The sequence below is a fragment of the Poecile atricapillus genome, chromosome 3, assembly GCF_030490865.1.
Source record: "Poecile atricapillus isolate bPoeAtr1 chromosome 3, bPoeAtr1.hap1, whole genome shotgun sequence".
In the NCBI taxonomy this organism is placed as follows: Eukaryota; Metazoa; Chordata; class Aves; order Passeriformes; family Paridae; genus Poecile; species Poecile atricapillus.
In genome coordinates, this window is record NC_081251.1 from 57,881,455 (window position 1) to 57,905,791 (window position 24,337).

Here is a 24,337-nt window from a genome sequence, read left to right on the forward strand (position 1 = left end):
TTGAAAATTTTAAAGAGTAGAGGTGAAAAAAAAAAAAAAAAAAAAAAAAAAAAGTGAAATAAAAAGCGGCGAGAAAAGAGCAACTGCATTGGCCGGGAATCGAACCCGGGCCTCCCGCGTGGCAGGCGAGAATTCTACCACTGAACCACCAATGCTTGTGCGTGGAGAGTGCTCTGCCTTCATCACTCAAAGGTGACAAACGCGAATCACCCCGCCCCAGCGCACACACCTGACATCCCGCCCTAGCCGTCGAGGGCCTCCCTTCGACTAATTCCCTAATTCATAAATGTCAGTTTTGCCGAGTGAATAGCAAGTACCCACTTTTATCTACATGCTCTTTGTTCGTGACCTGTCTGCACCCCTTCAAACTTTGGATGAAAACGCATCTGAGAGTGCTGAGGTAAACCTGCTGCCGAGCGGCGTCAGACCAGGAAACTGCCCTTAAGTGTCCCTGATGGAGCAGTGCCTCGTCACCTGTCTAAATAGACTCAGCTGCTTAGCAACAAATAGGATCTAAAGGTTGGGCACAATGCAAGAGGTTTATGATAGTCCTTCAGTGTGAACTCCAAACCCCACAGCAGAATGCTATCCTTTAATTAAGTGTATCACATCCATTCTTACTTGTCTTGTTATTCTATTTCTACCCATTCTTAAACTGGCAGTTTTAGTCTATCCCTTTAACGAGTCTACACTTAAAGTATAAGTCTACACTTAAAACAATCATTCCGACATTACTTCAGCTGTAAAGACACACAAAGCTGCTGATGAGTTTCTAAAATTTTAAGTATATCACATCATCTGCCTGATGAGAGCTGGAGGAATTTCCTTTCTCCCTTTTGTCGGTGGGCTAATGAATAAAAAATGGTGCTGCAGTTCCATAACCTCCCTGCCATGTGTAGAAGAATTAGGTTATAACTCAGTCTCTCCAATAACACGTCGGTTTTTGCATTAGCACTTTGAGATGTGCACTTAAAGAAGGGGATTTTCACAAAGACCCATAGAGATGAAAGCTGTGATACATTGTCCCCTTAAGGAACAGCTTAATGGTACATAATGTGTGCATAATAAATAATAATAGTAGTAATTTCTAAGATTTACTTATTTTGATGAAAGAGGCAGCAGAAGGCGTGGAAAAAACAAAATGAACTCTTGAACATCAACATGTATACTTTTGAGAACAGGTTACGAACATGAGGTGACAGCCAAGTACAACAGCATTCCTGCTGTTAAACTTGTGCCATTTTATTGTTAAACAGTAGAGCTGTTGCAGCATAAATGGGACTTGTAGAGAAGGGATGTGAAGGACAGGAAAATAAGTGCAACTGGGAATCTAGTGTTTAAAGAATATGATTTTCACTTCTTATAAAGATTAAATGTGGCGTTTATTATTCCATCAAGTGTTACACTTCAGAAACTGATTCTGAGAAAACAGGAACAGTTTCTATAACTCAGGAATGTCACCAACTACCAGTAGCTGATAATTCAGTTAAGCTGCTCACAAGAGCTGGAATTCTCTCTCTTATTCTGAAACAACTTTTAAGAAGGTGTCAGTGCAACCACCAGGTTGCACATCCCATCCCCCAGGTCAAACACACACATGCTGTGCATTCAGTCGGCAGGGGCAAGGAAGCCTTCACTACCCAACTGCTGGGCACTGACAAACTGGAAACCTGGCACTCCTGGATGAAGGGGATGGATGCTCCAGTGTACTGGAGCATTCCAGTCTACTGGAAAAGTCAGCAAACACGCACATTCTTTTCATATGAACACCTGGAGTCTTGGAGATCATGGTCCAAGCCACCACCCCATAAGCCTCTAAGACCCAAATGTGCCAATGGGCATTGGGAGATCACATGGCACACATGTAGCTGGATTGCAGGAATGCAGAGACCTGGCAAAAGGGGATGCCCAGGTCATGATCGAGACAATACTCAAAAAAACACTGAATAACTTACTATGGCCATGAGATAATGTGAGATTTTTAAGTTTACTAGATAGACACAGAATGAATGATCCGCTTAAGCAGAATTGTGGGAGATGGTCTATGTATTTAATTGGAGAGTCCAAAAGAACTGACAGTCTTATAATACAAAAAAGACATTATATATACATATACACACAGAATATGTCTATATATATCTGCATAGATATATATAAATCAGTAAACTTGAATAGTGCCTTTATCATGAGCATCTTAAGGCATTCAGACATTTTACTATGACATTGACCCAATTCATTATCTTTTTGCTTTGGCTGAAATAAAGCAAACAGATTTAAAGGTCTGATCTGAAACACCCACAACATCTGAAACAAAAGTTTAATAGCATCTTCAGTGACAGCAGCATCATCTAAGAACCCACTCACCCACTGCACTGCCTATCAGCTGAATACTATTAAAAGGAGTCTAAATAAATCATTCCCACTCACAGTTTTTGCAACAGCGATACATCAGTCTCAAAGAGACTTTCTAGCCATATATTCTATAGATTCTATTACAAATTGAGGAAAGAAAAGATACAGCAAGAGGGCCTGCCCGAGGATAGAATGCCACTGAATATCAAATAGTATTTACAGTACAAGTTATAGGATTATAGAACATTTTATAAATACAATTAATATGTATACAAGGGCACATAAAAGAGAAACTTGTTTTCATGCTTTACAAAGTAAAAGTAACCTGAACTAAAACTTACTGCAGAATTCCACAGCTGCTGGCTAGGAGCCTCTCTTCTCCACTGCCTGTACAAACCAATCCCCATCGTAGGTCACCAGTGAAACACCCATGTTTTAAGCAGCAACTATGAAGAATCTCAACAGACTCTGAATCTATGTATGAAACGTCAAGTTTCAAAACATGGGTAAGGCAGAGCGTGCTGGAGAGCTGTGACAACATTCACATGTAACTACCTTTCTCAGAGGAGAACCTGGACTGTAACAAACTGCACTTTTTGCAAGGGAATACATAATACTGCAGCATATAGGTGGCAAAATTCAAACAAGGTACATTACAACTTCTAACACCCAATATTAGAAAATGCCAGGTGCATCTATGAAATACTAAAGATGTGAGCACTTCCTGTATTTGTTTTAAAAAGGCAAGAGTATTTAGTATTTCAGTACTTGCACATGTCCTTAAAAGAATCAGTAATTTCCTTTAAAAAAAGCAATTGTTCTTTCTTTTTAGAGCAATGGTGCCTTTACAGTACACATTTTTTACCTTTTTTAGAATTATTTTTAAATTGCCTAAGATCAGAAATAGTATTAAACAGGAATACACCATAGTATAGTGCAGGCAGATGAGAGATATACTCTGATGAAAAGGCAATTTTAAGAGTCAATTTAATGAATTGACATTATTTTCTCTGCACACTTCAAAAATGGTGAGGCAGGCTTGATTAAATTACCTTTAACCAGCAATATATTACACTTTGCTCCAAGACAAGTAGACCAGTTTTACTGGGATACTTACTATGAAGGAGGATAATCTTTAAAGTTTATTTACATGAAAAGCAATCTTTTTTTACATAATATATAAAATGGAGTAGTTATGCACTGGAGCCATTTTATAATAATTAAGCTAAATGAAATTAATCTTAAAAGCTAATCTATTTGAACAGCTGTGGGGAAGGCAGAACAGGAATTGTTTTATTAAGCTGCAAACTCATTTTCATTATAGAAAGCAACTAACTAACTAACTACTTGTTTGAGAAAACAATTTCTCATAACCATCTTCTAACCATTATAAACTGTTCATAGTAGTGGGGTGAACTTCCACAAACATTTTCTCCTGTGACAAAGTATGTTTAAGAAGTTTCCTCACTGCCAACCTGCTGCAGTTCCTCAGTTATGTCAATATAAATCATTTTTGGACCACTCTAGAAACTGGATCAGTCAAATGACCACGCTTACAAGAAAGGAAACTCAAATGCTAACCAACAAGCACTTTTCTTCACTGATCCAGTACTTAGGACAGTACTAGAGACAGTTGCACTAGCACAAAGAGAGACACAGGACTGGAGCACAGAAAGAGAACAAATGGCCATAAGCAAACAAACCAGCTTGGTGCGAAAAGTAAACTGGTAATGGATGTTCGCTGCAAGAACAGCTTTGAACACCAATTTCATGACGTTTAGACAGTTGCAATGCCAGTGCAATGGCACAAAATAATTTAGGAAAATAGTAATGCGTACATGCATGTTATTAGATTATCCATTGGAATTCAATTCCAAAGAAGAAGAAATGTTTCAAAAGACATTAAGTTTACTAAAAATAGTACATTTTTTTTACCACTGTGTTTATTTTAGGAAAAAGAAGGATAGAGACAAAAACATAATTCTTTCTGCCTCTCAGCACTAACTCCTGATCTTGTCTCAGTGAAGCTGCTTAGTGATGCTCCCATCCCTGCTCCACGTAACCTCAACAAGCTCAGTACCCTCCCACTGGGAGACCCTAGGAAACACCTGAGCATCTGCTGCTGGAAATTATGGAAACAGTAATGCACAAGGCAGCAGGCACAGCTGTAAGTTCCCAATTCTGTTCAGAACCGGGCTGTGAAAGAGGATTGAAACTGTACTGCCAGCTCAGACAGACCTGTGCACAGCCCTTCTCAGTGCCTGTGTAACCAGGAGGATAACTGTTCCAGCCAAGGGAAATGGATCTCCACAAAAAGTCTCAAAAGTCATAATTTATAATCTTTTCCCATTACTATCTCAAATTTATCACAAAGACACTACTCTAAAATTAATTTTTCAAACTAAAAATTCCAACTAAAGCAGCACTGTACACACTTTACAGTTTGGTTGTAGTCAGAAAATTGAACTAGATTTCAAAAGTGTTGTTTCTAAGGCTTCTTTTCCTCTCACATCTATACAACTGATGCCAGGAGACAGTCAAGTTGTTTCTGAATGAGCAGTCCTGCTTTGAGAGTACCAGTCACACGCTACAGTTTACTAATATCAAATCCAATTACTATTTAATAAAATACTAGTTCTAATGTTTTATCATCTTATGATCATAGTATACCCAAGACTGACACTTTCTTGTTTCAAAGCAGAGAGAGAACTAGGCCACTCCCACAGCAGCTGGAAACATTTCACCAGATAAGTGGCTGCTTTTCCAACACTGTGAATAATAAGGCTAAATACAGTAATAAGTGAGGGTACAGCAGCTTTTTTTTTCTTTTCAGAAATGTATCAGAGAACTTTATTAGCATAAAGTAGGTTTTATATTTGGTCAATGCATGGAAAAACTGTGATTAAAAATTCTGAAGCAGAGATATGTCCTCTAAAATTATTAAATATATGTATAAATAGATACCAGGCATCTTAGGGAAAAAAAAAAAAATCACTATTTCCTATTTTGAGTACTTAGAGTACAGAGGACCAATAACAATATTCAAGTGATTTTTTTTTTACCTACCATCAAATCTCTTCTAAATTAAACAATTAACATCACTAGAATAAATTAATTTTTGAGAAGGATTTCCCTGTATTCTGGGGAGACAAAATGTACAGAGAGGGCAACTGAAGAAATAATTTTTTTAGCATTTAAAAAAAAGTATGCCCATATTTACCCTAGCAATATTCTTTCAATTCTCTTAAAGGAAGAGACTTTTCAAAAGCTATAGCTGCAAAATTGATAATTTAATTTTTGACCTTCATTCCTCTACTAAACATAAACCAGATCACGACTCTGAACTCCTCTACCTGCCTGTTCATCATCATCATCATCATCTGACTGCTGTTCTGAGTTTTGGGAACTACCATACTCATACTCAATGGGCTTTGGATTGTTGTATGGGTAGCCATTGTCATCAAAAAACCTTCGGAAGGTGAACTCATAAAAAGCATGTTCAGGATGTTTTCCGTTTTTGTACCACCCATTGAGGGTATCGTTTCTGTTCCCCTCCTTATCATCATCACTCCACAATTTATCTGGATCGACTGGATCAAAGTTTGACGTGTCCGTAGGATGAGCAATTTTGGGAATGTAGAAAGCAGACTGTCGCCGTAGATCGCTTGAAAAATCAATTGTTTTGAAGAATGGATGAGCTTTTATTTCATCGGCACCGTTTTTGCCTAAACGATCTTCTGGCCCTCGGCAGAGTTTAATAATAAGGTCGGAGGCCTCTGGAGTCAATTTAGCCTGAGGTGGAATGTGAAGTGCAGTTTGCCAGTTGATAACCTTAAAAGCAAAAAGATGTGTTATTTATTTAAAATTTCACAAAAAGGAAAAAATGCATTTAAACAACAAAACAAAACAAATGACCAGAAAGAAAGAGTTCAGTATGTCTAAGGTTTTTCACAGTAGAGGGAAAAACATGAAGCTGCTCTTTCAGAAACACAAGGAATATTTTGTCTGGAAATCTGGCAAAATCCAAGTAAAGTTTATTCACATTCCAATCTAAACTAGAGTCTAGCATGGAAGACCCTTGCTATAAACCAACAGAGATACCATAAAATCCAGCACCTGGAACCTGAAGGAACATGCCTTACAATCCTAAAAAAGTGAGGGAGATGAGTTTTGAGCTATATGACATACTGTAAAGACTAACAGATTTCAAGTTAAAAAAAAAAATAAATCAATAATGCACTACATGTGAGTAGTGCACCTGAATACAGTTTTGCAAAAATGACACCTGTAGCAGACTGCCTTGATGCTTTCTCTGAAACAGCAGGGGCTCAGGAAGGAAAGGCTCTGAGCTGTCAGTCACCCTGAGCAGACAGTCATTGACTGCTCCTCCACCTTCCCATGCTAAGCACCTGCAGGTACCTCACCAAAGGAAATCCTCTGCAGGCAAAGAGGCATGGAAGCCAAGAGGTGGAAAAAGAACACACTGACACTGGAAGAGGGAAAGGGAAGGAGAAAGGGAGTAACAACTGGAACAGATACAAACAGTGAAAGGCTGAGATGTGATAGTATTTTTAGTTGGCACGTTTACTGCACAACCAGATACGTTACAAATATGATTCTAGAAGTCACTTTATAAATTAAGTGCACCTCCACGGTAACATAAAGTTTAAAATCTCCACAGTTTATAACATGCTTGGATAGGCAGCCCTCTCAAACATCACCTTTGTTTCCACTACAAATTAGCAAGACCATGCAAGTTTCAAGCCTTTATCAGACTGCTAATACCAGACTTTTAAAGTTACCTTCATTTGTGTTTCCAGTGGTGTTTGTGCCAGAAATGGAGGCTGCCCCACTAGCATCTCAAAGAGAATTACTCCAACACTCCACCAGTCACACAACTGTGTGTAACCTGAAATAAAGTTCAAATAAGGTGGTTGAGCCTTTGTACAGTTTTTTGAATTTCAAAGAACAAAAAAGACCACAAGAGATTTCAATTTTATTCAATACTCATTTAAGATTTCTATATTAACAACTATTTATTTTTTAGTTAAAATACCGCATCCTTGGGAAAAGCAGGAGTGTGGGAAAGGTGAAGCAGGACACATGAATACCAGTTACTCTGCAGTGAGACTGCAGTACAAAAATGCATTCATTACCTGTTCGTAACAACACTTCTGGGGCAATGTAGTTGGGTGTGCCCACCAGGGAATGGGCCAGGCAGCGCTGGTGCTGCCGTGCAGCCCTTCGCTCCAGCGGCTTCAGCCGATCCCCACACCTGCAGTTCGCCGGGTCCCCCCACTCACTGCTGAAATCCATACTGTCCTGACGGGCATGATCACCTGCCGTGGAGTGACAAGGACGGCAAAATTGAGGACGATTACTTTAATTCTTATCTAATACGACATTTTCCTTATCCGTTAACATTTCGTGTTACGAGACAGAATGTGCTTCAGCTTCAATACTCGACAGTTAAAAGAGAAATCAAAATCAAGATGTTGATTTTTGTTTATTATATAAAATACCTCAGAGGACACAATTTTTTTAAGTTAATTTTTGACATAACTGTGAGAAAGTATCAATTTCGATACCTTTCAGATTTTTTTTAACATCACCAAATTGGGTGTATACTGTTTATATTGTTTTTACACTTAGGTAAACATAGAACCTGTAACACTCAAATCATAAAAAAATAAAAGCAGATTTTAAATCTTTATTTTCTCACCAGAGACTGTGTAACAGTCTGGCCTAAGATACATGAATTTTGAGAAAAACTAATCAAAAGTAATTTAAACCTTGTTTTTGAAGGTATGTTTTTATTTTTTCAAACTAAAAACAAGTTGCCACATAATCTGTATTTTACCACTCCCAAAACTGTGACTTCTCTTCTGCTCCAGCTTTTTCTTTAGCTGTTGTTTTAGGTAATCAAGTAGGATTTTGAAAAGCCTACTTAAACCTTCTCATAAAGGAAACAGCACAGTCATCTTTCTACTCATTTATAATTCAATTCCTTGTAAAGAATATTTGTATTTCTCTTACCGCTCTGGTAGTATTTTGAGTCATGGGTCCATCGAAAACCAGTACAGAGCCCGAAGTCAGTCAATTTGATATGACCATCACGGTCTATCAAGATATTATCAGGTTTAATATCTCTGTGGATGAAGCCCATTTTATGAACACTTTCAACTGCACATGTCAGTTCTGCTGTGTAGAACCGTGCCAGATTTTCTGGAAAGACACCCATTCTAATTAGGAGACTCATCATATCACCTCCTGGAATGTAGTCCATTACAAAGTACAAATTGTCCTTATCTTGGAATGAATAGTACAGGCGAACCACCCATTCATTATCAGCCTCTGCAAGGATATCCCTCTCAGCTTTAACATGAGCAACTTGATTTCTAAGCAAGACATCTTTTTTCCTCAGAGTCTTTGTTGCATATAGGGCATTAGTATCCACCTTTCTTGCTAGGCAAACTTCTCCAAATGCACCAACTCCCAGGGTTTTAATTTTTACAAACATTGACTTGTCCATTTTAGCTCTTCTTAGCCGAATGTAATTTGACTCTTTCTGGCACAACATTTTTCTCATTTGATCCCGGGCTTCTGGTGACAATCCAACCTGCGCAGCAAACAGAGTTAAATCTGAAGAGTGAACAGTACTCTTAATTCTTGGTGATTTTCTCATAATTAATTACAAGGCTTAGGCAAAGCAAACCAAATACTTATACACAGCACAAGAAATAATACTTAAAGGGATTTGGTTTTAATTTACATATTAGGATTCTATGAAAACATATAGGAGTGATAAAAAACTGAAATGTGATCATTTTCAACAGCAAAATGCACAAGGTGCCATGCACCAGAAGGTTCTAGAGAAGGGACTACTACATTCTTAAGAAAGGTAATTTACAAATTACTGATAAAAATCCACTGCAAAAAATATCATCTGAGTAACAATGTGCATCAGCTGCCTCCCTGGTTCTCCTTTCAGGGTTAAAGAAAGCCAAAACATGTCTAGGAGCTGTAACTTGCTGAGGGCTAAGGAGCTGCCACAGGAAAGGCAGCCTAGCTGGAGCAGAAGTCACTGAACTTCCTGACCACGCTCTAGAATTTCAGCTGCAGAGGGAATATGCACTCCCTCTCCCTCTTTCCCATGTGTAGCTACCCAAAACAGATTCTACTGGCACTGCTTCCTACTGCCCGCCCACACCAAGCCCATGCCTCTGCCACAAGCCTGAACCTGATGTTCCCTCTTATCACATAATGCACCCCTTTCTAACAGCTCTTCACTCACACTCTCACCACTGCTCTCCACTCTACCTAGGAGCCAGCTGAGCAGAGCGCTTCCTTTTGAAGTGGCTCACTCCTCCTGACAGTATCTTTTCTTGGCTTCCATCTGTGTACATATCCCTATCTTGACTGAACATCCCTGGTGTTCCAGCCAATGCCACCAACATTCTGACAGCTGAAACATTCATAGCCCACACACAACTCATCACCCACAGGGTTGAAACCCTTATCTACAAGAACCACATTGATCACTCTCATTGTACTCCAACCTCTGTGCCCTCCTGGTATATTTTTGCTGGTTTCAATTCCCTTAAAAGTCCCATTCAATTTTGGTGCAGTTTTTTGTGGCAAATTTTAGGGCCTGGAATCAGAATAATCCTTCTTCTTTGTTTTAATGTGAATAGAATCTGTCTTCAATTTTTTATATTTTTTCTCTGTGACACAGTCCCCACATAGCTTGATGTTCATTCCTTCTTTTGTTTTCTGACAGTATTTTCAAATTACTATATGCTACCTTCCTCACAGCATCTCAATTATTTTATCTGCCTATCTGGCTTGAAATCACCATCCAAAACCAATGATTTCCAAGTTTAACCTATAACATACCTCCTTATTTTTTCATGTTGATCATAAACTCAAACATGCCCACACTGAACCCCTGCAAACATCACAACTGTAGTCAAGCACTATTTTAAAAGCTTTCCATTTTTTACTGTCACATCTTACCAATTCTCGATACCAAATCTTGCTTTTTCCATCTATTTAAAGCCTCAAATATCTGAGATACTGTCTTCATAGCAGTCAAACCATCAATAGGACTAATTAACTAGTCTAGGCCTGTATAGAATGTATGTTAATAGATTACTTTGGCCCTGCCTAATTTCCAACATAACTTGAAACAAAATATAATAGATGTGACTGAGAAAAAAGAAAAAAAAAATCAATTAGCTATCATTCAGTATCTTAAAAATACTTCCATGAGTTACTATATGTCACCTATTAAAGAAAATATTGTTAGAACACAGAAAATTTCTTACAGGCATCATAGCAAAAATGGATCCAAAGGAGATGCAATTAGGAAAATGCATATAAAATGCTTGCCTACCCAAAGGAACTTCACAAGTTAGACAAATTTAGTAAGATTTAAATGAGGAAGGCTGTCTCAAATTTGAGACAAAAATTTTTGTAGACATCAGACAGGCAGTAGTTAGGATGGGTTAGCTGTAGATTCAAGACTGGTATGGGATATAGGCTCAACTACATATTTTGGATCAAAAAATTGTCTTATTGTGGGTATATCTGCATACTGTCTTCTAAGACAGAAACATCTGCAGTTTTCTTTGAACTAACAGGCTTAAGGCACACCTCAACACAGAAGGAAGGATTACAAATGTCAAGAAGACAACCAAAGACCTGAGCTTGGTAAAGTTCAGACAATGGTGGGTCACCTTCTTCTGGCCCATCTGAACCCTGAAGTCTGCCTCAGTATGGACCCACTTGACACAAACTGAACCCCACCCATCACTGACAAAGCTGGCGAAGAATAAAACCTAGACAGCAACAGCCCCCTAGGAGTGAGACTCAATACAATATTTAATCACTGCAAGACATACAGCCTCCAAAACCCTTGTAGCTTTGCTTTCTTCTACCTGCTCTCTAGTTCTTGCCTTTGAACAGTTTTATCGTAAAAAACTAGCCCAAGTACTGCAATTTGTCATCTCTTCCCTCAACCCACTTTAATTTCCCCTGTCATTTACTAAACCAAATGTTAGTTACAAACCTTCTCTCTGAGTTGCTGTATTTTCCCCAGAATTCTCCTCAGCTTCAGCATTTACCAAAAACTAACAAACTGAGAGCTGCACAAACCTTTCTGCACATATATCTCCAATTATTTCAAGAAAATGTCAGACACCAAAAGTTTCATGACTTGCTCTCTATCATCACACAATTTGCTCTCATTCTGGTTCCTTCTCATCTTGCTGTGCCTTATAGGGTGACTTAAATTTCTCTTTTTTTTGTCTCAGGAAAGACACCTATTATAACTCTTGGCCAAACTCACACATTTACATCAAACATTTTTGAGACCACTCAACTCCTAGAAGACCTGACACCACAGAAATACATCACATGCTAGAAATACAGCATCTGGTGAAAGTAGGTATTTTCACAGGGATGCATTTTGACATTTTTTTCTTTCAAAATTCAAAGGGGAGAGAGGAAGGGAATCAATATTTGCTTAATTGTCTTAAAACTTTCTGAAAATAAGTAATGAGCATGTTTCCCTTTCTCCTTCTCATGAAGACCCAAAATATACTTTATTGTTGTGGCATTCCTCTCCTGCATGCTTATGAAAAAGGAGAGGTCTGCTGCAGCACAATAACCCATATTCCAGCCTGTAATTAAACATCCCAGCTTTAAATCTAGCATAAACCATTAAAACTCTAGCATTAATATTATAACTATTATAAAATACACCTACTGAAGTGCTTTAAAAGCACAAGAAAAATATCAAGGAAAGTTGTATCAGTGCTTTCATGTAAGTAATACTTATTCTGAGATACTACAGAACACAACACAGTAAGAAGGGAAAATGAAGTTTGCAAATCAACATTAATTATAATCTTACATTTAAGTACTCAAAAATAGCCAAAATAAATTCATGCTTAATTTTGATGCAGGATTGCATGCAAAGCCCTCTAAAAAGGGATCATGCTATTCTTAAGAAACACTGTTGCTTCAGAATCTTACTTGTCTACACAGGGATGGAGGCTACAGAGTTCAGGAAAGCTTCCCACACCTTAACAGTTTAAATCAGCTGTTAGTGAAGTGAAAAAGGAAAGAGAGAAGACTAAGAATAAAGATCTAGTAAGAGTTCCAGGATGAAATCTTGCTAACATTTACATATTCGTGATTAAGCAAACACTTACAAAAGACTACAGCTTACAGTAAGAATTTTCAAAGAGTAAGAAAACACAGCATTTAAAAAACAGCATGTCAAGAAAGCGGCATAAGCCAAATACATACTCTTATAGAATAAATAAAAAGGAACATCATGCTTATGTCAAACTTTCAACTACAATTGCTAAGAAATATATCTGTGTGACACATCTCATTTTCATCTTTCTGCAAATCTGTTTTGCTACTTCTCACTGTTTTCTCTTTTGAAATGATATATGCTTGTCAGCTCCAGTTTTTTACCCTTTTGATTTGGTTTAACAGAACACAAATACTAGAACTGGACCACTGACTTGATGCAGGCACAAAAAAAGTTGATTTCACAAGTATTTGTTTTATAATTACGCCCTTCAACTGCTCTTGTTTAAAAAGATGTATTTACAGTGCAGATTATGAAATAATTAGACAAAAGACACCATCTCTTTCATTCTAAAAATAAACCCAACTAACCTTTAAATGTTTTTTTTTTCATTTTAACTTAGAAAAACTATCCATACTGGGAACAAACTGCAGAATGTAAAAAATATCACTGTTTGGGTGTCTATATAAGAGCACTAGCCAGCCTGCAACTTGTCCCAAATTTGCTTGTACCTTCAGCACTTATTTAAAAAAAAAACCAGAAATATTTAGTCATTAAAATGTTGCCTATAACTCGAAAATCAAGATTAAACAGAACCCATAACAAAAAGCTATGAGCCATGTAGCTACATCTCAGTTCATGCAACAATTATTTTGCTTCTGTCATCTTACTGTATGTTGGCCATATGAATTACCTTTAGACATACAAAAAACTTAAATAAAACAAAAATACTTAAAAATCAATTTCTAAGAAGAAAATTAAATATGTAAACAAGACAAGGAAGAAACTTGCCGCATCTTAAATACAAAGAATAAAAATAGACTCCAATACCACAGTTCTAAATGTCCTACTTATCTGTACTATTTAATTCTTCAATTAAGACATATCCCATAAAACTAATACAGGAACAGTTTAGTCATAGATTTAGAAAGAAGGAAGAGTTTACCCGCATCATTTCATTCTCTAGTTGTTTTTTCCGATGCAAACGCTGCTGGTGTGACTTGAGTATATTCTCCACATGCTGCTCCATGAAGAATTTAAAAGCTTGAGGGGAGTAACTTTGAATGCGAGACTCTCTTCTTTCTTCATCTTTCTTGTTTTTTCTAACGGGAACAGGTGAGGTTGTAATTTGTTTCTTTTCTTTATCTGTTGAATCAACACATTCGTAATTCTTTTCATTCTCATCTTCCCTGGATAAAGGAGGTGGCTCCTCCTTGCTGAGCTTGGGTCCTGCCTCATACAGATTGACAGAAGGATTCTGATGTAACAGGTGTTTAGGGTAAGGTGGTGGGGGACCCTGGTAATTTGGAGCCTCCACAACAGGAGACATAACTGCCATATTGGTGGAGGGACCGTCAGAGAAGGGAATGGTCTGAACAGTTTGCACGGGCTGCGGCATCCAGGAAGGGTGAGTGGGTGCCAAGGCAGTCTGTAGCTCTGGTTTCAACACTCGCATGCTTTTCACTGGTTGCTGGATGGGAGCTGGCGTTATGGCTGTCACTGTGGTGGCCGAAGGCTGGGAGCTGCCAGAGTGACTCTGCCTGCTGCCGTGATGGTTGTTGAAGGAGTTTGACCGCACGGGAACGCTGGGCTGCCATGCAGGCATGTCGTGCCCATTGCCCGGCGACGACTGTGGCTGCACAGGAGAAGGCTGTGACCAGGATGCAGGTATTCCAGCTACATTTGTGTTGTAAAGTTCCAGGTTGTGACTATTTCTGTTTGGCACCATTATTGCCTGTGGAAGATTCCCATTGGTGTATGCTGAAGGAGGAGCAGATCCTCCTGCCTGCATCTGTAGTGCTGTGGGACTCTGCCTGTTGCTTGGATTCATTGGGTACGGAGGTGGCTGGCGACTCACCGAATTTCCAGACACCACATTCTGGTGAACTATGAATTCTGCCTGACAGTTGCCATTCTGCATTCCAGCTCTTCCTGAGGGAAAAGTGAATTTGCTGTTGGCAGAACTCTGCATGATTATTGGTTGCCTGCCAATGGGGACAGCACTCATGCCTCTCTGACCCTGTGTGGATGAATTCATTGGAGAAGGATTCATAGGTGGAGGTGGATAACCATCCTGCCATGCTCCTGGTGGCACTGGAGAAATACGGGAGATCACATATTCCATGTTTCCAGAGTACCGCTTTGTTTGAGAATTTGGCTCCCAGGAAGGAGGTGGAGGAGTAGTTCCCCTTGGAGGGGGCGTCTGTCCCCGAGGAGGTGGAGGAGGAGGAGTGACACTCCTTATCTGTGGTAGAGGTGGGGGATTCACTCTTTGTCCATTGCCAGGATGAGCCTGAGCAAATGCTGCAATGCCAGATCCAGATAATGGCCTTCCTACATCAGGCTGGGAACTGGGACTTTCCGAGCGATAAACAACACCCTCTGCCAGGGAAGGGCCGTGCCGCTGAGGAACCAAGGACTCCTTAGAACCCTTCCAGCTCTGCTTGCGGTTAACTGACTGCTGGACAGCCCCTGCTTCCATGAGAAGAAAACACAGCATTTACATTATTGGAAATTATTACTATTTACTGCTTTGAGTATTTTGTTCTTCTGCATTAATTACTACAGAAACAGGACTTGAATTCTCTGACACAATATAATCCACTGTACTTGATGTGAAAACTTTTTCTAGTAATACACAGCATTGCATGCTAATATGCTCAGTCTACATAAAAGAGGAAGAAAAACCCCAGCATTGAAACTATAAAACTATAATACCAGAAAGTGATTTTTTTAGAAATCACTTTTCTGAAAACGCATTTTGCTTCAGTAAAAAATGCAAAATTTAATTGAAAAAAATGGTAACATGCAAAATTATTAGTCACACAGTGTATTTTTAATCATGTGCACAAGAAACTCAGAATGTTCAGCACGAATGCAAAATAAGTAATAGCATGGAAAAGTATGTTATGTTGCTATCCCTTCCAGTTAACACTATCAAAACACGTAAGTGTTCTTAAACTAAAATTAAATGAATGCTGTAAAATCAAGGCTTCCACCCTTATGTGCATATTGATGACCTACACTTGTTATATTCCCATCATGCAGAATTTGATTAAGTACTTTAATTTTAAAAGTTGTATCTTTTTGAGTAAAATGTTATAGAGAGGCAAGAACTAAAACTGGATGAATGCAAAACTTACAGAGCAAAACTCTGCTATATATTTACTTCACAGAGGCTATTCTGCATCATATACAAGGACCTAATAGTGCAGGCAGTCTTACAGTGGTTTTTATCATGTTAACACTAAGATATGTGTAAACACATACAGTAGTGTAACTGCTGAAAATCACCCTGTCCTCATTTAAAGAATGTGTTAATTACTATATTTTTGCAGGCAACAATGAAAACTATGTCTAAATGGTGGAATTTACCTACAAACTTCATACAAGCACCAACTAATCCTGCTTAACAGACTAAAGGAAAATAACGCTGTTCTTTGCAACTCTTTGCTGGCTAATTTTTCCTCCTGCCTATATTGTTAATTTAAAATCTAACTCAGGTGCTAGCAGCTCAATGCCCAACTTTAGTCAAATAAAAGTTCAGTATTTCTGCTGCATTTTAAAGTTACCCTTTTTTCAGGTGTATGCTACTAAAAAGGCATCACGTTGCATTAAAAATGTGTTAGCATCTGTAAAGAAAGCAGTAATAGCAAGAGGCAAAATTCTGACTCTGCTAGTAAAGACACAGTCCATACTCTAAAATCTCTAAGAATGTGAAGGCTGCCTTGAAAACTATACAAACAAAAGCTGGAACCAAGCAGAAAATTAAGCAGAGAGGGATCCTGAAATATAATATCCTAAAATATAAACATCGTAGTCATATGAGATATATAAATACACACATATATACACAAAAATACACATACAGTACGCTGTTGTGTGGGAGTGTGTGTGAAGACGGACAAAAAATTAAAAGACGAATTCAATGCTCAGCACTTATGTCTAAGTGGTGCCTGACATAGAACAAAATACAGGCACCACATCAGCAAGGCAGAAATTACCAAAATGAAATCTAAATGCCATTCCTTGTATAAAATTTTTATGCACAGTAATAAAACCATGCAGTTACAAAACAATGCTTAAGAAATTCATGTCAAATGGACCTATCTTCCAGAAGGATTACATAAGATAATAACAGTAAAATGCTGTTTTTAAAAGCAAAACACCTGTATCTCAGCATCTCTGTTCCACTGTGAGCACGTCAAGGCAAAATCTTTTTTTTTCACCTATAAGAATATACTCAGTGAGTTACTGAGTCACCATGGATACACTTACCTGGTGGTTTCATACCCGCATTTACAGGTCTTGCTGCTGCTGCAACCATCTGTTCCCGACGAGGATCCTGGTAGCTCATTTTACTTATGAATTCAATGGCAGCTTCTATACTACGGTTGTTAGTTTGTCTAAGAGCTTGTATAACCATATCCTAAAGAGAAAATTATATACAAAAAATGATTTACAAGGAAGTCACAAAAAATACCAAAAATCATGGCTACTTAGCCAAATAGCATCCACTAATTCTACCAAAGTAATTTTACAAAGTATCAATTTCTCTTGATTGTTTTAAAACTAATTTTAAAATGTCTTCTCCAGAAGAGATCATTCAAAATAGTACTGCAGTCTCGATGTTCAGAAAAAAACTTAACTTGTTGAAGCACTGTAGTTTGATGTAAATCATGTCATCTTGCTATTCATACAACAGCTTGGTCACACAATCCTTAAAAAGGGGTTTTGTAATATAAATACCTATACAATAAAGTTGCCACAGTCTTTATGGACCAGCTGACATTAGAAAAACATTTTCAGCTCAAAAATTTGATCACCTATGTGACATGAAGTATTCAATGTCTTTAAGACTATCACTATACACAGAACATATGAGGATTGGACTTGAAACATAGCAAGCAAAGCAAAAGAGATTTTCTGTAAGCTGTTTAGGATAAAAAACCCCTAATACAGTGAACAGCATTCTACCCTGATTCTTATACATATACATACATACATATATGCATATAAAAGTATCTATATACACCCACCTGATACTTACTGGTATCTATCTGTTCCACTTTAACCCTTAATACTACCTACTACCTGCGAGGTGGGGGGAAATAACCAGCATGTTTGTGGTATTTAATTTGAGAAAAAAAAAAAAAAAAAAAGAAAAATCAATAAAATTTGAAACTTCTCAACCAAGAAGAATGCTTTTCTACTTCAGCTGTATCTGTTCCTAGTGACGTATGTGGATCAGCCATATGGGCTATTGTGGTAACACCACTGTAGGTTAACACATGGCAGAAAGGGCTTATCCTGGCACTGTGCCTGAAAAAAGCCCCATATAATCACAAGTGTCATGGGAATTTGCAGTTGTATCCAAGAACAAAGGGTAGAAGCAAAAGGCTTCAAGATACAAAGGATCCAACAAAAATACCAACTTAAGCTACCTTTCTAGTTTATTGTCCAGCCACATACCACAAACTTCAGTTTGCAAAACCAGCTGCAGGTTCAGTCTGTAAAAATGGAGCTGAGAACTGGTCTACTTGGAAAAAACAAATGCACACCCCTCCTCGCCCCAAAATCCCACACAACAGCAACAACGAAACTTCCTCAACCGCAGCAACAAACCACAGAGCTGGAGCAAATTATTAAAAAAATCATTTATCAATATAAAATCCTTCCATTCTTCCTGACACACAGTCTGGACTGTGCATTTGTGTGATCAAGAGAAAGGAATGTGCAAAGTCACTATCAGCACTTGACACTGGGATGCTGTTGAGGAAAAGCCAGTTGGTAGTTTTGGAGAAGCTCACTCTTGGTAAATGTAGATCTCTCTGTAAATACCAACACATCACAGATAGCAGAAACTCATGAGCTGGTCACTACTGCAAGCAGTACATGACTGTGAAGTTAATCCCTATTGTGATACTGTGCCTTTTTCCTTTGGAAAGATAAGTGGTTTGCTAGCTCTTTTTTAAACATGCTTTTGTACCCAGGTTTACAAAGAAGGCATGAAAACAAGTGTGATTTACTTTGATGTGCAGGTCCCAGTAAAAACACAGGAGCTGTAAGTGTACTCATTTTTCCCCTTCTGAAACCACTTTTCAGATTAATTTCCAAAATATTTGGTATTGCCTTTCAATTTAGAACAACCATATTTTAATACCATAATTTTAATTGTGCACAATCCAAAATTACTTTAAGTATCAAAAGCAAAATCTAGAGTCCAGTCCTCTCTGCCTTAAATTATGTAATTAGAACAATCTACCACATAACAACAATCTGGACAAGATGCTTAAAAAAACAAAGCCAAGTCTCTCTAAATCCTTCTAGTCTTCTTCTACATTCCTCACTAATACCAGTTTCATGTCCTAACCAGAAACCCACCAGGTTTTGAAGCATTTTGCTTATCATGCTGTTCCCTGACCAACACCCCCTCCAACATACATTAATAGTTTCTAGCTAGCAGAACACCAAATCTTCAAAATAAAACACTTCACCTCATCAAAGCCAGCAGCTTGCAAGTCTTGCAGCATTTGTCGATTAACTTCTGATGTTCCTTTGACAGCTGAGGTTGCTTCATTTGCAAAAGGCAGAAGTGAGTTTCTTATCTCCTGCAAAACTTTATGATATGTTACGAATTTGGGTGGATTTCGGCCTTGTCTAGGATCTTCAGGTAACATTTTTCCCATGCTGTGATCAGCTTTAGCAGCATCTGAGGGTTTAGGCAAATTCCTGAGGCTCTCTCGTATTTCCTGTAGCATCTGCTGGCTGCTGCCAGTATAATTACTGGCAGGAAAAGTTTTAGGCCTCATTTGTCTATAACCTTCTGGTTTCTCACTTCTCTTCATGAAAACATGTATATATGCAACCTCCACCAAGGACTCGCACACACCAGAATTCAAGGAAGACTGGCTGATGTCAGAACTTGTGAAAGTAGTGGCTCTTCACCGTGAAACCTTGGTTCCTGTAGTGTTGGAGTTTGTCACAACCCAAAACTGCTATTCTGTTAACAAAACATAACAAAACAAATCACATTTAACAGAGCAGTAAAGAAATTCACAATGTAGCACTGCTGGCAGTGAAATGTTCACAAGCAGCTCTGCCTTCACAGATACTAAAAGCATGCTAAGCAAATTCTTCAGGCAGTCTTTACACAACCTTATTTACAAACCACGTTGGGTTTTTAACTGTCTGTTAACAATGAATGTTTTAGGTGCCTCAAGTCTTAAACAGTCCTGAATTGCAAAGGATGTGGATGCAGTAAAGAGCAACTCCTCTGTCTGGTGGACAAAGTTTTCAAGAGCAGATACGAACCACAGGTGTGTGCTAACCTATCACTACTTCTTTGCCTCCCCTCTCTCCTGTGTCCATTTGTCACCTATGTTCTCCCCATCAACACCTTTATAGCCAGAAGAGCCAGCTCTACTACCCAGTCAGCCAGGATATGGGTCAAATAACCTTGCTGATCAATTATTCTGACATCCAACTCCAGAAAAAGATAGAATTGAGAAGTACACCAGTAAGAGCATGTAATTACAGTGATTTTATCCATTCCCTAGCAGTCACATGTGTTAAGAGTAAACACTTGCCTAGCTCATCACATGTAATTTATGATTTCTTGAACCATTTTGTACCATCTGCCACCTGAACCTGTTCAGAACTCAGATTCTGAGGCTTTCACAGTTTCTTAGCTCCAAACTCCTTGAACCAGTCTTCATCGACAGCTAAGTAATTATTAAATTTATTTTACATAAGGGATTCTTAAATTTATTTTACATAAGGGAAAATGAGAACAGGAAGAGAAACAAAGAAAACTGAAAACTCAGACTTTTTTTTTAATGTAAAATTGTTCAACAACTCAAGCATCAAATTTGCTGAGAGCATAGCTATGACATTTGGTAAGGGAAACAGAATTTTCTGCCAAAAGCCAAATAAAAAACGTTTGCATTTTGAAGGCGCTGACTCATCAGGGAAAGAGCCCCGTGTCTGCAGAGAACTCAAATCTCTGTGTCCAGGCTGGGCACTAATTATTACTGCAACTGCCATGGCAAAGGATAAAGCAACCACAGTGAAACACTGAAGAAATTGCAGAGCCTTTGCCTCTTCAGAGTATCATGAAATAAGACGGTGCAAGATAAACTGATTCGGCACTGTCTTTTCTTCACAAGCACCAAAAATGTTGAAGCTCAACTCACACTGCCCCTTTACTACTGTGTTGTTGAGTGTTTCTCATATTAGACATAAATTAAACAAGTATCTAAATTTTACACAGTCTACAAAAAAGTCACTCTTTCTCCATTCAGGTTTCATTTCTGTAATACTTGCATTGTAACAAACCAATTAGGGATTCAGCTACTGAGGAAGAATATGACAAGTTAACAGGAAAAAGAACTCTCAGAAGCACATGCAAATTACGTGAATTAAATACCCATGCTACCCATATATTAATAAAACCTGAAAGTTGGGAAGTAATATATAAATGAGGACTGTGAAAAGAAACACAAGGGATACCCACCTAATCCCATCCTCCTTAGAGAACCATTTTAGAAATAACATAATTTCTCTTATGAAACTTTCTAAATCTTAAAGGGTATAACTGCATCCATAAGCTTTCCTTGCACTGTAATAGTTTTGAAACCTTAAGTGAGTGTAGTTGTTTTTATGTTTTTAAATACAGTCTGATAGCATATATTCAGTGTTCACTGAATAAGGAACAAATCATCAGACACGAGAGTGAATTTTAATAATTAACAGTGAAATTTTGCTCAAAGTATTAAGAAATCCAGTAATCAGCAGAAAGTACAGCTTGAGAGCAATTATAATGTAATTTAATTTTGGCCACTTTCAAAATAATTTTCCAAACATGCCATATTTAAGACCACATTGAAAATACTTTTTCAACAGAGAATTTTTTCGAAAGAAAATTAAGTAAAAACTTGACAAAATACCCATACATAAGCTTTTAACAAATTCCAAAGGCCTGGAATTCAGGAAAAAACAGGGGGTTTGCACCTACACATTTTACAAATTTCATGTGGTATTTCAGTATTCACTTTATGGTTACGTGTCGGGTATCTATGATAGACAAATCTAACACCCCTAAGAGAAATCAAGGTTAAATTAATGGGACAGTAAAATCATAAATCAGGAGTAGTCTTGGAAAATAAAGCTGCACTCTAAAATTTTCAGCAGCAGCTTAGGTTTAGGAGCGTAAACCTTATCTCTTATCTCCCACCACTTACCACAGACAGTCTAACTGTTTCTAAGACCACACAGCATGAACCAAGCTAAGAAACTTAGCTAAATAAATAATTTTTTTTGGTGGGTTGTTCCTTTTGGCAGCACCAATGGGTACCAGCATGTATATGTGAAACTAAGTCTTGATTCTTAGAAAACAAATTAGTACCCCAGAAAGCAGGAATTACTACAGTTCACCTTGCTTTACACATGAAACTCAAAATTCACAAGTCACCTCTGCTTATAGACATTGGGACATATTTTAAAGGAAGAAAGTGTTGACTGCTGAGTAAGAAACGTATCTCAGCTTTGTACTTCTAACTACCAAACATCAACTGTATCCAAGAGAACTGATGTCTATTACCTCTTGTAGTAGTTTTGTGTAATTAAATGATCTGCTTGTTAATGCAGCTGTTTTTGCTGATTAAATTCTCTTCCTTAAAGGAGTTGAAAAAATAATCTTTCACTTATTTTCAAAATATGGGAATACAGTATTTTCTTCCACAGGTCAAACTGCAAGGGGAAAAGAAGCTCACCTTGGTTTTTTTTTTTCACATTATAATCATAAAAGACTGGACTTAGATAAATAAGTGCTTGAATGATAACTCAGAAGTGTTCAAGGCCAGGCCAGATGAGGCTTAAAGTAACCTGGCTGTGGCAGGCAGTTGGAACCAGATGATCTCTAAGGTCCCTTCCAAGCCAAACCAGTCTGTGATGCTCTGAATGGCAACACAGAACTGTCAATGACTCCCACGATTTTCTGAGGGAAAAAATACACAGCTTTATAATCTAACTTAAACATTCTTCATCAAAATACTTTCAATGCTCACATTTCCAACTGAGCACTGAACATCACATATTAATGTATTTAGGTACCCTCCCTCACGTACCTATTCTAACAGCTTATTTTATACATAATCACAGTGCTTCACTGCTAGGGATAAAGAAAGTAACAGAGACTTTGCAAGTCATAAAAGTTAAGTTTGAAGAGACTTGGTTCAGACCAACTAAAGGAAGCTCTTGTTTCAGGTAACAAGTCATTGAGCTGCAAAAGCAATTTCCCAAAGGATGCATTTCCAGCGCTAAAAGTTTTCATAGGATGAGGAGAAAACTGGATCCCGAAATCAGCCCATAAGCACAACTACATACGGTCAGAGAAGCCAGAGCTGGAAAGAAACAGACGCCAGCTGAACACTGGGAACATTGCGCATTCGCTCGGTTTGTTTCCATTCTTACGCTCTGCTATCTCCTTTAGCAGGATACAGCTCTTCTACGTGCACATGAATTCCCGGGAGCAGCAGGAGTTATTTCAGGCGCACCTCGGAGCGATCTTCACGGCTAACAACAGCAGGGCAGCGTCTGAGCACCACAGCCCCGCAGCGCTGGCTCAGGCCGGCACCGAATCCTGCAGGACAGCAGGACCCGGCCTCCCAAGGACCACGCAGGCCAGGAGGCTTTCACCGCCGGGAGGAGTATCCCGAATGTGCCCCGCTGGGACACCTGCGCTTCCATGGCCCCGCCGGCCTCAGGCCGTGACCTGAGGTCGCTCCTGCCACGGCTGCGTCCCGCAGAGGGCCCGGGACGCCGGGACGAGCCGGAGCGGGCCCTTTATCTCCCCGATCCCCCCTCCGGCCCCGAGCACGGCGAACTCTACCTGCGGCGAGAAGGCGGCGGCGGCAGCGCCCCGGGCGCTCGGAGCTCGGCCCCGCCCGCGCGGCGCCGACCGGCCGCGGCCCTTTCCTTCCTTCCGCCCTTCCTCCGCCACTCGGCGATGCCGGCAGCGCCCGCTCGGTCCCTCCGCCAGCGCCCGCCGCCGCCTGGGGCCGCTCAGTTCGGCGCCGCCATTTTGTCAGTGTCCCCGCCGCGGAGCCGCCCGGATATGGGCAGATCCCGGCCTGCCTCGCGCGGCTCCTGCCGCTGCCGGATGGAGCGGCGGCGGCTCCCGGATGGAGCGGCGGCGGGGAGCGGCAGCGCCCCGTGAACCCTGCGCGCCCGTGCGGGGCAGCCGTACGCACAGCACAGCCCCCGCGCTGCCGGGACCGGCTGGCTTCTCCCGGACCAATGCCCGTTTTCTAATTTTTATATTTCCGTTTTCTAATTTTGCTGTTATCTTTTAATGGGGGGGAGAAAGCTCCGCCGAGCTTCGTGTTTCGGCTGATGCCCGAACGATGGACACGTTACAGACCAACAGGAAGGAGAACCCACCGGTTAGCACTCGGAGTGACCCATTTAATTTCCATCTTTTGCATTTCCAATAAATCGGGAAGCAAAATTTAAGCTGCTCTAAGGAGCTCATTGGCGACTCAGTACCTTGCCCTGCAAAGGGAGGACCGCCCTGTCCCCATCCAGTTCCTGCAGCCAGACGCACACGGAATGTGCATCAGGTAAGGCGTTCCTGACACTGCAGATCCAGGCCATTCGCGC

General features: G+C 39.4%; 1 protein-coding gene and 1 non-coding gene across 4 annotated transcripts; both read right to left on the bottom strand.

Annotated features, from left to right (window-relative positions):
• Positions 1–84: 84 nt before the first annotated feature.
• TRNAG-GCC (transfer RNA glycine (anticodon GCC)) lies at positions 85–155 on the bottom strand. The gene has a single exon. It is a non-coding gene; the product is annotated as a tRNA-Gly (tRNA).
• A 1,873-nt stretch (positions 156–2,028) lies between these two features.
• LATS1 (large tumor suppressor kinase 1) lies at positions 2,029–23,800 on the bottom strand. 3 transcript variants are annotated; one of them, XM_058835152.1, is made up of 8 exons: positions 23,568–23,800; positions 19,174–19,679; positions 16,955–17,105; positions 13,623–15,148; positions 8,389–8,971; positions 7,509–7,691; positions 7,155–7,261; positions 2,029–6,183 (listed from the first exon to the last, which is right to left on the bottom strand). In XM_058835152.1, the coding sequence occupies exons 2-8, from the start codon at positions 19,522–19,524 to the stop codon at positions 5,668–5,670; spliced, it is 3,417 nt and encodes a 1,138-aa protein (XP_058691135.1). In that variant the 5' UTR covers positions 19,525–19,679; positions 23,568–23,800; the 3' UTR covers positions 2,029–5,667. The 3 variants fall into 3 exon arrangements, with proteins under 3 accessions (XP_058691135.1, XP_058691132.1, XP_058691133.1); XM_058835149.1 differs by having other exon boundaries at positions 13,623–15,151; XM_058835150.1 differs by lacking the exon at positions 23,568–23,800 and adding an exon at positions 23,063–23,551 and having other exon boundaries at positions 13,623–15,151.
• Between the last annotated feature and the right edge of the window lie 537 nt (positions 23,801–24,337).